Source organism: Hyperoodon ampullatus (assembly GCF_949752795.1).
Source record: "Hyperoodon ampullatus genome assembly, chromosome: 6".
Taxonomy (NCBI): domain Eukaryota; kingdom Metazoa; phylum Chordata; class Mammalia; order Artiodactyla; family Ziphiidae; genus Hyperoodon; species Hyperoodon ampullatus.
Genome location: NC_136919.1, coordinates 291373 through 305073, shown reverse-complemented (window position 1 = coordinate 305073; position 13701 = coordinate 291373). Strand labels below are relative to the sequence as shown.

General features: G+C 53.1%; 1 protein-coding gene across 4 annotated transcripts in view; it reads left to right on the top strand.

Annotated features, from left to right (window-relative positions):
- Positions 1-13701, top strand: part of CACNA1B (calcium voltage-gated channel subunit alpha1 B) — a gene marked incomplete at both ends in the record, with an annotated part of 195796 nt that overhangs the window by 167749 nt on the left and 14346 nt on the right. For all 4 annotated transcript variants that reach the window (XM_079706058.1, XM_079706056.1, XM_079706057.1 and 1 more), the window contains 3 exons: positions 2031-2175; positions 7501-7628; positions 13297-13393. In XM_079706058.1, the coding sequence (XP_079562184.1) occupies positions 2031-2175; positions 7501-7628; positions 13297-13393 (370 nt within the window). The remainder of the gene's footprint in view (positions 1-2030; positions 2176-7500; positions 7629-13296; positions 13394-13701) is intronic.

Here is a 13701-nt window from a genome sequence, read left to right as displayed (position 1 = left end):
CCAGCCCTGGTCACACTGGCTTCTCCGCGGTGGACCTTTCCAGTTTCTCTTCTTTTCCTGCTTGTTCTGTCCTAAGGGCTCCTGGGCCTCAAGACAGCCTGAAGGGGAGGCCCTGAGGAGGTCAGCCTGAGAGCGCCAGGCCGGGTTCGCCTCCTCCACCTTGTCTCTGCTCCCCGGCGGCAGCTGCAAGGCCTCCAGTGGGGCTGCAGCCTGAGAGGTCTGGGAGGACAGAAGGTGTCCGAAGGACTTTTCTTGGTGTGCCAGCCCCAAGCTTCCCGTCTGCTCCCCTTAGTGATTCCGGGGACCTGTGCCATCAGGAGAAGCAGGGCAGTGGAGAGCTGCTGTCAGCAGCCTGTACCCACTCAGTGGCCCAGGGAACCCAACCGGCCAGAAGTGCCGTTCTGATGGGAGGCTGAGGCTCCCAACAGGCTGCCCAACAGCCTCAGCTGTTCCTGAGGCTCGGGGGTGCAGCCAAGGGGAGCACCAGGGCGGGGCCTGGAGGAGCATAGGCTGGTGTCAGCTTAGAGGCCTCCCTGCGCGGATGTGTGTGGGACGGCTCCCCAGCCATGGGTGTCAGGCGTGGACACCCGTGGGCTGGGGCTGTCCACCCCCCTGGCTTGAGAATGTACTTGTGGGCGGAGGCCAGAGAGTGGAACGTGTCTCCCTCATTCCCCATGACCCTAGGAGGGGAGAAAAGAGCTCTTTATAGTGACTTATGGTGGAGGGGTCCTGACAGCACACCCTGCCTTGGGCCCTTTCCTGAGGTTTCACCATCTGTGTTCACTTACGTAAATGCATCGGGCGGGCTGCTGCCAGGCCCACCCTTGGGGACCCCCAGCACATCTCGCCCTATGCAGATGCGTTCTGGGCACCGTGGGAGTTTTTCTTTATATGGAGGGTGAGCTCAGATCAGGCCTGCTTCACTGAGCAGCCTGGAGAGAGTTTTTGACTTGTTCTTTGCAGCAGATGAACAAGCATCCTTAGGCTTTTTACACTTTCCCCAAATAGTGTCGTTTCTCTGGACTTTAGCTATTACATTAACTTTATCTCTTTGTTTATTAATAGCCTGCCTTGTGCCACAAAAGACATGAAGTAAGCCTTGGTTTTAAGCCTTTGATCTCAAAGATCTCTCTTCCTTCCTCATCTTGGTGTCACATGTGGGCACCCTCGTCATTCAGGCCTGGCACGGGCTGACCCAGCCATTGTCCGTAGGAAGTGGGCCCAGCTTCTGCCCAGGGCTGACCACATAGGGGCACAGGGGGGACCCAGGCCTCTGGCCCACCTGCAGGTCTGGTGCACATCTGGCCCCTGGTGCAGAAGCAGAAGTCCACGCAGGAGGGGCCTCTGTAGTAGCTGCTCAGGGTGGGGGTGTTCTTGATGTGTTCGAGAAGCAGTAGAAGCTGGGGTGGCTGGTGTGGGGTGAGTGGGGACCGCGGCAGGGGGTGAGGTCAGGGAAAGGGCAGGCTGTGGGCAGTCATGTGGATTTTAACTTTTGCAGGAAGTGAGGGGGTCATTGAGGGTTCATTGATCTTATCCCTGGGCTGCTGGCAGGGGAGCGAGCATCCAGTTAAGAAGCTGTTGCAGCAGCCCAGGGAGTGGGGGGTAGTACGTGTCTGGCTGGTTTGAAGGCCTATGAGCTGATGATCAGGACACGGTGGGAGAGGAGGCGAGGGTGACGCCCGCGTGGTTTGGCCTGCGCGGAGGGAAGGGTGGAGTCACTGTGTCCCAAATCCAGGAAGACTGGGCGGTGGCGTGCTGGGGAGGAGATCAGAATCCACAGAGGGGAGGTCGCCATGGTGCTGACTTCTGGTGTGGTGGATCTTTCCCGTAACTAGTGCTTCCCCAGTTATGATCAGCTTGAAAAGCTAATGCCTGAGGTTTCTTTTTAAGAAGCAACATCTGATACCCAGACCTCACACATGTGCAGGATCCCTGTGGGAAGGAACCCAGCTCTCCTGAATTCCCAGGCTCCCTCCCAGGGCCGGTTCTGGGCCTTCCTTCCTGGGCCTCATGCTCTGCCCTCTTCTCAGGAGCGCCACCGGGGAGGCCTGGCACGAGATCATGCTGTCCTGCCTCGGCAGCCGGGCCTGCGACGCGCTCGCCAATGCTGCCGAGTGTGGGAGCGACTTCGCGTACTTCTACTTCGTCTCCTTCATCTTCCTCTGCTCCTTTCTGGTGAGTCCCGGACGCTGTACCCATCCCGTCGCCTGCGTCTGCCGGTCTCAGACCACCTTGGGCCCCCCTAGTCTCTTGCTCGTCCCTGATGTTGATCCATGTGACATGAAAGCTGATTCCATGTCGATGGTCCTCGTTTCCCCAGAGATGAGGACCTCATTAATCCTGACAGGACCCACTGGGTAATGAGCTCCTGTGGGCCTGCCTTTACTTCTGTGGAAGGGGTTTTAAGTTTCTGTAGGGCAATTGTCCCTCAGTTCTCAGCTTGTAGAAGGACTTGCACCGTGGTGATAAGATACGAAGCAGCAGAATTCCAGCCAGCCTGCCTGTGGCCCATGAGCTACGGAAACTCATGGGGTCAGGTTGGAGGTGTCAGCGGGCTGGGTCCCAGGGTGTGGATTTTATTACAAGTCAGCAGAAGGCTCTGGGACACTGTGAGCAGTGGCATCATCTGCTTGACATCTTAAAACCTCACTCTGGCTTCTGGCTTCTGGTCAGGAGAGGCTGTAAGTGAGCAGAAGATAATTGGAGGTGACAGTTGGAGAGGGTGGGTGTGAAAGAAGTTGTGTGGACTTGGGCTGCATTGTAAAGGTAGAGCTGACACGATTGATGATTGAACATGAGCATGAGAGTAAAAGAGGGAAAAATGCTGCCTTCTGGGGTTTGCTGGGGTGATGGAGTGAGTGGTTCTTCCCCCGAGATGGAAAGGTTGGGGAGCCGTGGGCATGGGGATAAGGAGGGAGGGGTTAGAGACACGTGGGGGCCTCTGGGCTGGAGATGTGAATTCGTCGTCGTTAGTATTTGGTGTATCCATCAGGCTTGATGATACCCTCTAGGTCCCTGTGTGGTCCAAAGACCCACGGCTTAAACATTGCCTGAGCACTGGTTAGAAATGCAGATTCCTGGGTCCCTTCCAAGACTTGCTGTATCAGGATCTCTGGGAGAGGGACCCAGGAATCAGTTTTAACAAGCTCCCCGGGTGATTCTGTGTGTGCTAAATTTGAGGAGCACTGACCTATGGAGAGTGTGGTTTGAGAAGAGGGCTGAAGACTCAGCCCTGGGGGCATTTAGGAGACAGAAAGGAGCATGGGGTCCAGAAGTTGATTCGGAACAGTGAGGCAGGTGAGAGCCAGGAGAGGGCAGTCCCCTAAAAACCAAGGGAAGAAAGTGTCCCTAGTGGGAGGGAATCATCAACCATGTGAAATATTGTTGGGAGGTAAAGTAAAATGATGACTGTGGTGTGGAAAGGTAGAGGCCATGGGCGCCCTTCACAGGAACAATTTCTTTGGAGTGTTAGGATCAAAGCCTTACTGCAGCAGGTTCAAGAGAGAATAAGAAGCAACGAGCATAACAAGAGTGGACAGCTCCTTTCCACAGTGGGCCGTGCTGAGCAGACACTTCAGATTTACAGTCATAACTTTCATGCAGGACCAGCCAGCACAGTTTGTGCTTTTCTCGGGCCATATTCTCTACTTGGCACCATGGGTAGCAAAGTGCATTATTCAGATTTGGAATTTACCAGACAAGTGTAAGGAGGGAGAAAACGATGTGTGTAAAAGTATCATTTTAGTGCTGGATGTGGGATCAGGCTTGGGGACAGGAGGGAGGGGAGGGGCAGGACCACTGGATCAGAGGTCCCCATGGGACACAAGTATTAGATGAAGTGAGCCAGAAGGATAGGAACTGTGGGCAGAGAGTGAGACATCTGTGGTTAAGGCTTTGGAGGTGGTAATGGTAATGTTCATTGGTGGTCACTGGTAATGAGTTGTTTTGCACAGTCATACGAGTAAGGGGCTGAGATGATGGCAGGAGGCTGGGGGGAGGTCAAGGATCAGAGAGGCCAGGCAATAGTTGACCCATCTCTGTGGATATTAACAGCAACAAGAGTTAAGAGTAGGGCTTCCCTGGTGGCGCAGTGGTTGGGAGTCCGCCTGCCGATGCAGGGGACGTGGGTTCGTGCCCCGGTCAGGGAGGATCCCACATGCTGCGGAGCGGCTGGGCCTGTGAGCCGTGGCCGCTGGGCCTGCGCGTCCGGAGCCTGTGCTCTGCGACGGGAGAGGCCCACGTCCCGCAAAAAGAAAAAGGAAAAAAAAAAAAAAGAGAGAGTTAAGAGTAGATGTGGGGACAAATACAGCAAGTCAGGTGCACATTTCCCAGGAAGCAGGGGGAGGTTGGTACACCACGAGCCTTAAACGGCAGGCTTTTTTCTTAAGAGGATGGAGGGGGATATCAGTGTTTCACCTAGAGCAATGGGAAATGAAGAATGTTCAGGTAAGATGAAGATAAAAGAATTTCTGTTGATGGTGAACTGTGAGTTTTGGAAGGTACAGTAGAAGGTCGGGGTAGTTGGAAAAGGTGTGCATTTGAGACAGATGAGCTTGCATATTGATAGAAAAATACAGAAAAATCTATGAAACTAGTGTTTCACTAGTTGCCAGAAACCAAGGAGAGGATTTGCATGTTCAGGTCATTCCCTGATACCTCAGAAGACCCACTGTGGGCAGTGGGGAAGGAAAGCTTTCTGGAGGGTCACCCGTCTTGTAGGTAGTGGGGACACTGGTCTCTATGAAGTTCAAAGACATCTGGTGCTGCAAGAGCCAGCCAATCCATGGGTGCAAGGTTGAGCCTACCAGGTTGGCTTCACTGTGCTCTGGCTGCAGAAATACGGTTCCATAGAAAGCCACATTCATGATGCCACACCATCCACAGGACCAACACTCCCTGGACATGTCAAGGGTGAGCCGAGGCACGACATTATTCTGTTGATTCCATTCATCCAGCAACTCCACTTCTGAGTATATATCCAAAAGAAATGAAAACAGGATATTGAAGCAGTATCTACACTCCCATATTCATTGCAGCATTATTCTCAATAGCAAAGATAGGAAACAACCTAAGTGTCCATCAACAGATGAATGTATATAGAGGATGTGATACACACACACACACACACAATTGAATAGTAGTATTCAGCCATGAGAAGGAAATCCTGCAATTTGTGACAACATGGATGGACCTTGAGGGCATTATGCTAAATGAAATAAGCCATACGGAGAAAGACAAATAATGCATAGTATCACTTATATGTGGAATCTTTCTTTAAAGAAGTCAAAATCATAGAAACAGAGTAGAAAAGTTGTTGCCAGGGCCTGGGGATTGGGGAAATAAGGAGAGGTTGATAAAAGGGTACAAACTTTCAGCTATATAAACAAAGTCTGAGTATCTGATGTAAAACATGATGAGTATAGTTTTTAAGACTGTATTATATAATTGAAATTTGCTAAGAAAGTAGAACTTAAATGTTCTATCACTAAAAGATAAACATGTGAGGTGATAGATGTGTTAGTTAATAGATGGCGGGAATCCTTTCACAATGTGTATGTATATCAAATCACCACAATGTACACTTTAAGAATCTTACAATTTTGTTAATTCCACCTTAATAAAGCCTGGGGGTGGGGGACAATGTGGTGCTGGCATAAGGATAAATATATAGAGCAATGGAATAGGATTGAGAGTCTAGAAGTAAACCCAAACATCTATGGCCAATTGATTTTTGACAAGGATGCCAAGACCATTCAATAGGGAAAGAACAGTTTCTCTAACAAATGGGGAGGAGTTAACTGGTTATCCACATGCAAACAAATGAAGTTGGACCCTTACGTCACTTCATGTGAAAATATTAACTCAAAATTGATCAGAGGCCTAAGTGTGAGATCTAAAACTGTAAAACTTTTAGAAGAAAGCATAGGGAACCAATCTTCCTGACTTCAGATTTGGCAAAGGATTCTTAGATTTGACATCATAGTCACAAGCAAGAAAAGAAAAAGGAATAGATAAATTGAATTATTCAAAATTTAATACTTTTGTGCATTAAAGGATATTATAAAAATATGAAAATACAATAGAAGGAATGGGAGAAAATATTTTATAAGGGGTTAATATGCAAAATATATAAAGAACTCCTACAACTCAACAACAAAAAGAGAAACAACCATATAAAAATGGACAAAGAATCAGAATAGTCATTTTTCCAAAGAAGATATTCAACTGGCCAGCCAACAAGCACATAAAGACATTCAACATCCTTGGTCATTAAGGAAATGCAAATAAAAACCACAATGAGATACCATTTCGCACTCACGAGGATGGCTAGAATAATTTTTTTTTCTTTTAAACAGAAGATACCAGGTGTTGGTGAGGACATGGAGAAATAGGAACTTTTGTACATTGCTGATGGAAATGTAAAAAACAATAGCTTCTGTGGAAAACAGTTTGGAAGTTCCTCAAAAAATTAATCATAAAATTACCATATGACCCAGAAATCCCATTCCTAGGTATGTACACAAGAGAAATGAAATTATATGTCTACACAGAAATTTGTCCATGAATATTTATAGCAGCATTAACTATTAACAGCCAAAGGTGGAAACAACCCAAATGTCCATCAGTGGATGACTGGATAAACAAATTGTAGTACATACCTACAAAGGAATATTATTCAGCCATAAACAGGAAGGAAGTTCTGACAAACACTTCAACATGGATGAACTTTGAAAACATCACACTAAGTGAAAGAAGCCAGACACAGAAGGTCATACATTGTATGGATCTTTTTATTCGGAATATCCAAAATAGGCAAATCTACAGGTACAGAAAGGAGATTGGTGGTTTCTAGGGAATGGGAGGATGGAGGAATAGGGAGTGATTACTCAGGAGTGCACGGTATTCTTTAGGAGTGATGAAAAAATTTTGAAACTAGGGAAGTGGTGGTTGCACAGTATTGTGCGTACACTAAATGCCACTGAATCGTAGACTTAATTGTATGTTAAGTGAATTTCAACTCAGTTAAAAAAAACAAAACAAAATACCTGAGCTGTAGTTCTCTAGAGCCCAAACTATTAAGTCCAAAGTTGCTACTTTCCTTGAAGGTTTACCTGAGAAGGGGAGAGGGTGGGGACCACACAGTGGAGAAGATTAACCTAGACGGCAGGACACATCATGGACAGGAGATGCTGGGCCTGAATGAGGATGGGGTGGGAGAAGTAGAGAACAGAAGCCTTCAGAGGACAAATACTGGGTTGGGGTTAGCCTGTGGGACCTAGAACCTGGGGAAGGCTGCTGCTGGTGGTGGTGGCAGTGTACAGGGGCCTGGGAAGCCCTCTGCAAGGCTGTGGAGAGCGCAGGTCGGGCGGGCTCTGCCTGAGTCAGTGACGTCTGCTGCCCCATCCGCCTCACACGGAGACTCTGGCTGCAGGTGGAGAGGTGGGGGAGGGGGCGGGCTGAGGTCTCTGGATGTCACCTCTCTTCCTTCCTGTCCTGCAGATGTTGAACCTCTTCGTGGCGGTGATCATGGACAATTTTGAGTACCTTACGCGGGACTCTTCCATACTGGGGCCTCACCACCTGGACGAGTTCATCCGGGTCTGGGCTGAGTACGACCCAGCTGCGTGGTGAGTGAGCCCCACGCTGCGTGGTCCTCAGGGGTGGTCCCTGCCACCCACGGATCTTAGCACGGGGCTGCGTGGTGAGTGAGCCCCACGCTGCGTGGTCCTCGGGTGGTCCCTGCCACCCACAGACCTCAGCACGGGGCTGCGTGGTGAGTGAGCCCCACGCTGCGTGGTCTTCAGGGGTGGTCCCTGCCACCCGTGGATCTCAGCACAGGGCTGGTGGCTGCAGACATGTTTCAAGTGAGCGTTCCCCCTTTGGGTTTTGGTTGGGGTTAGGGTTCCATCCTGCTCCCCCCTCCCAGGGGGCGCGCTCATTCTCACTCTCGGTGTTCTAGTATACAGCTCCCTGGGCTGAGAAATCCTCTTCTCAGACCCTCAGTCCAGCCCGTCGGAGGTTACCTGGGGGTCATGGAAGGTTTTCAGGGGGTTGTGAGACTCAGGGCTCCTACTGAACAGGGGCTCACTGTCTTCTCACGTCTGGGGTCGTGGAGAGCGTGTGGAAAAGGAGAAGGACCTTCTCTCAGGGCCTCACCGTTCTTGTGAAGCTCTGAGGCCTCTGTGGGCAGAAATAATGTGGGGCCTTAGGACATTCTCCTCTGTGGACTCAGGGCTCTCCCTCCCTGCCATCTCCTTGATGTTAAGAGCCAAATGCACCTCTGTGTCACCATCCCAGGCTGCGAATAGAGGGTTTTTGGTAAAGTTTTATTGAAATCAGATGAGCTGCCAGGAAGGGTCTAGTGTGATTGAGGCCCTTTGGTCTTGGTAAAAGAGGGTTACTGCGCTGCTGTTGCGTAAGTGAGGGGCGATTCGCTTCCAGACGGAGCAGGGGTGTCCTGAAGGGAGTGGCTTGGGATCAGGAGGCGGTGGAGACTGTGTTTCGTGGGAGAGTCTTGCACACCTGTGACATTTCGTTCTCGGGGTCAGCACGGCAGCGCGGATCCACCATCTGCCCATTTCTCTCTGTTCCTTCATCACTCACTCATTCCCTTGCTCATTCACTCATTGACCCTCTCCATCCGTGACTTGAGCAGTTACTAAGGGTGTACTGTCTGCAGCAAAACACAGGACGCAGAGGGCCCGAGAGATCTGGCCGTCGGTAAGACCCAGGCCTGCTCAGCGCGTCACTCACGGTGAGCCCGGGAGTGAACTGTGCACCAGGGCAGGGGCTCCAGGGGGACGAGAAGACCATGGAACTGGGGTGCCGCCGCTTCCCGCCTCCTCTCCCTCAGGCTCCCTGGCCTGCCTGCGTCCCTGTGGCGCAGCTCTGTGTTTGGTCACCCTTTGTGTGGTAGAGGCCTGGAGGAGATGGTCAGTGTCCTCATGGGAGGGTCCTGCTGCCCACAGAGCACCTGGAACTCTGAATCCAAGTTCAGAAAGGGGAATACTCTGGAGCTTTCTGACCATCCAGGCCCCAAAAGCCTGGGAGCTTGGCTGGGCTCCCGTACCCACTTCTTATGCAGTCTCCCTGGATCCCCCATCCCATCACAGTGAGGATCCAGAAGGTGCTATATGAGGCCCTTTCCAGTCTGGGCAACATCAGGGCCCTGGGGCTCTTCCAGGCCCAGAGCGTCTCTGAGTGTGTTCCAGTGTAGTGAAAAATTGACAGTTTTCACGCAGTGTAGAACAAGCCTGGCAGTTATTTATGGTTCGTGTTGTGTGTGATTTTTCATGGTCTTGGAGATTCTTGTCATTTTTTTGATGCATCAGCACATTTGCCCACAGCACATGCTTGAGTCCACAGGTTCAGGGGGTATTCCTGGGTTCTCTGGTCAGGAAGGCCCAGTCAGACTGGAGGGGAGACTGACCACACCCAAGGCCTGGTCCTTGTCAGGCAGAGGGCGGGAGAGAGTCCAGTTGAGGCAGGATTGAGACTCATTCCAGGAGGGTCATCCTGACTGTGGTCTAAAGAGATGCTGCTGCTTCTGGGCATATATTTTTCTAGAGGAGAAAAGCAGAGATGTTGTATAGAGCATGATTTGGACTAACAGGAAAAGGCAGGTCCGTTCAGGACTGCGAGAGGGGGATCATGTCTCCCAGATCTTCATGGACTGTAGACCCAGCACCTCCCCAATCAGCCCCAGGTGGAGCAGCATTAAGACATAGAAGAAGTGGACTTGGGTCAGACTGCAGCTTTGTGATTGTGCACAGAGACGGCTGACTGTTTCCCAACTCCAGGGTTCTAGAACTGGGGCCTCTGGAGGGCATAGGCATTCAGGAATATGGTGAAGTGCTTATGGAAGAGTAGATAGCAAAATGTAAGCCTCAGCCCAGAGCAAGGTACCATGCAAGATAACACAAGACCCCCAGTCCGGAAGTAGCACAGACATGACCTGCAACTGACACTCAGACTTGCTTCTCCCACGAGCGGCTGGGGCAGCGGAAGGCTCGGCTGAGGCAGCTGAGCAGGCTGGGTCTGTACCCCACGACTGGGCAGGGCAGAGCGTGCTTGAGCCTTCAACTAGCCTCTGTGACAGATGCAGGACCGTGACCATCTTTATTTCCCAGGGACCATCTGCTGTCTCCTCATTCTTGGGGAGGCTGAAACAAAAACAAACTTTATGAAATTTCCTGAGCTTTTGTGTGTATGTGTGTGCATTACGTGAGTGTGCACAAGCACGTGCATGTGTGTGCTGTCTGTGCACAGGTCTGTGTACACCCGAGTGCATGTGAGTGTGTTTACGTGCAGGCAGGCACATATGTGTGTATGCACGTGTTTTTGCATGTGCAGCATGTGTGATTGTGTGCATGTGTGTGACTGCAGTGCATCTTTGCATGTGTGTGTACGTGTGTGAATGCACATGTGTACACATGCATACTGTGGGGGGATGAGGAAGGCACAAGGTTGTTGCTTTCTGGTGCCGCCTTCCCCCACCCTCCCTTTTGCTGTTGCCTCAGCACTTCGTGGTGAAGTGTAGAGACTCAAAAGGAGGACCACTACCCGCTACCGTGAGTGATCTGTCTGCTCGTCCTCATGGTCATCCATCTGTGCAGTAAACATCCCTGAGCCTGTGCCATGTGCTGGGGCCTGGGGTCCACAGTGAAGCAGGCGCATGCTCTCAGCTCTGCTCAGCCCAGCCGGGCGCGGGGCAGAGGAGCTGCAGGCCAGGTGTGTCTGCGGAGGGAGAGGTTACCTCTGGCTGGTGGGTCAGCGGAGGTGGCAGCTGAGCTGAACTGAAGGAGCGGGATGGACGGAGCTCGCTCTAGAGGAGGGTGGGGGCAGGGGAAGGGGCTGGGTGCCTGGCTCACGGGGAGGACGCATCGCAGAGGGGCTGCAAGGGTGGCCAGACAGCTAGCTTTGACTTCGTTTTATAGACAGAACAGTTTTGGAACCAGAGTGACAGGATTAGGCCCACACTTCGCCTCTGGTGGTGGCTGAGGGGTTTGATGGCAGAAGAGAGAAGCTGGGCCGAGGAGCAGGGGTGACGGTGGGGGCTGTGCCTCCGCCGGCTTCCAGCCTCTTTGTGGTGGTCCCTTGGGTCCACAAGGTTAGCACGCACCTTGCGTGAGGCCGGAATGGGGCTTCCTCTTCATTCCCTCTTTCCCAGAAGTAAACGCAACACGGTTTGGAGTTGGTGAGACTGAGGGGGCCATCTTGCAGGAAAGGCAAGCATCAGCGTTGGCTTGGGTGCCCACCCGGGGACAAGGGGGACCCTTAGCCAGACCCGCAGACCCCAGGGAAGGATACGGTGTGCTCAGAGATTCAGGGATAGTCAGGAGAGCCAGGTGTGCAGAGAAGGCTTGGCCAAGGGGGACCTGGGGGCTCAGACACTCAGGAAGTGAGGGGAGGGGCGGCCAGACAGCCGTGAATGAGGCCCAGGGGTCGACGGGGTCGTGCTGTGTACAGGGTGGACACACAGGGCCCGAGGCTGTTCTGTAGGGAACGTCTCCCGGCTGGAAATTGTCTGCGGGTTGCCACGCCTCCTGGGGCTCTCCGGCCCAGGCCCCAGCCAGGAACTGCCTGTCCAGCCTACCCTGGCTCCACCTCCAGACTGCGCAAGGCTGGGCGGGCGGGACGGGCTCCTCTTGCCTGGGTTGCCATGACCTGTGACGTTTCCTTTCCAGTTGCCAGATTCATTATAAGGATATATGTACAGTTTGTTGCGTTGTCTTGTGCCACCCGTTGGCTTAGGGAAGACCTGCCCTGGTAGGTTGGCCTGCAAGGTGTGCTACTTCAGAGCCTCCATCTTACATACTTTTCCCTGCCCGAAATGCAAACACAGCACACACTCCCTGCCTGGTTTGGGAATGATGACACCTCACCTCTCGCCCCTCCTACCCTGTCCTGCCCACACTCCAACCTCAAGGGCACTTCGGTTCCACATCTGACTCCCGACCCCTCCAGCTGGCTGGGGACAGGCAGCCTCATGACACAGTGCGCACAAAGCTTTCTGGCCGGGCCGTGAGGATGTGGACCAGGTCCCACCTGTGCCAAGGAAGCAGGCATCTCATCCGGATTTGCCTCCGGGCTCTTGAAGGTGGACTGAAGGTCAGACAGTCCAGAGGCCAAGGGCCCCAGAGGAGGGGGGTGTGGGCGCAGGTAGACCAGGAGCAGCTGCCCCTCTGGTCAGGAGAGTCCAACAACCCAGACTTTCTGGTTCCTGGGGGGAGGAGAGGGCAGAGGCAGTGGGGGCCCAAAGACAGGTCCTGCTTCACCTCTGGATGGAGCCACTCAGCTGAGCCCAGGAGACCTGGGAGGAGGGCCAGACCCTGGGGTGGATCCACCTGCCAGAAAGCTGTCCCCCTTCTCTCTTCGGTGGCCTGAACCCGCTTGTGTCTCTGGGAGCCCAAGCAGGTCCCGTAGGCAGCCATCCCAGGGGTGGAGGTGAGGCTTCAGGACTGGTGGCCCGTCTGCCTCGGAGGAGACACAGTCAACAACCCCTGGACACCTCCCTGAGTCTGGAGCCTTATCCCTTATGTTGGTCCCAGCCTTTCCTGGCGTGCTGTCAGGAGGGTACAAGAGTGGCACCAAGCCACATCTCACCCCAGCTGCCCCCCCGCCCACCCCCTCTGCAGTCTCCCGTTTCCCACCCAGCCCTGACCCAGCAGCAGCCCTGCCCCGGGCCGGCCTCGGGTGTCTCTGGGCCTGGAGCTGGCCTTGCCCCCGTGGACTTCGTCTCTAGAACCTCGGGGCTCCCTGCAGAACAGCGTAGCTCTCGCTCTAGTTTTCTGGCCTGCTTTAGACTTTTCTCCACTTTTTAAGCCTCTCGGCTAACTTGGAAGCAAATTGAGCATGAATTTGCTCATCAGGCAAGCTGATGTTTCTGCTGTGGATCTCCAGCCAGCCTTGTTGGTCACTTAACTCTACCAGCTGCCCTGGCATGGTGAAACAGCTCTTTTCCAATTTGGCATTATCCGTGGCTTCTGAAAGTGTAAAATCAGAGTTGACAACCCAAAGCCGCCCCGATGCAGCCTGTCATTCCCTCCATGCTCATGAGCTCAGATGCCCCCCTGCCCGCTCCCTGCGTGGGACCAGAGTGCAGAGGTGAGGCTGGGGGCAAGGAGGGGATCGAGCCCAGCAGAGAAATCCTCATTTTACCTGTTTTGACTTTTGCCGTTTAATCCGACGCTGGTTAACTGGCTCTGTTTGTTTGTCTGCTTCCTCTCCCTTCCCTCCTGCCGCGCCCCTCCCGTGGACCCCACTCTGCCTCTGTCCTGTGGGCCGGGCCTCCAGTGGGCGCATCAGTTACAATGATATGTTTGAGATGCTGAAACACATGTCCCCGCCCCTGGGGCTGGGGAAGAAATGCCCTGCTCGAGTTGCGTACAAGGTAGACCCCACGCCCACACCCCGCGGGCCGTCTGTGCTGGGGCCGGGCTCCCGTGTCTCTTCTGGGGCTTGTGCATCTGTTTGCTTGCTGCTGTGCTGTCCCACTGTTTCTTTCTTTTCTCTGCCCCAACCATCTCTGCTTCCTTCCCAAACAGAGGGAAGCAGACACCACGAGGTGTCTCTGCACTGGCCCCTTGTCCCGCAGGGCTGCCCCTCTGCGAGCCCCCGGGGAGGCTCAGGAAGATGCAGCAGCTGGAGCCCGCCATCTCCTCTCCTCCTTCCCTTCTCTTCCCTAGACAGGAGGGGGCG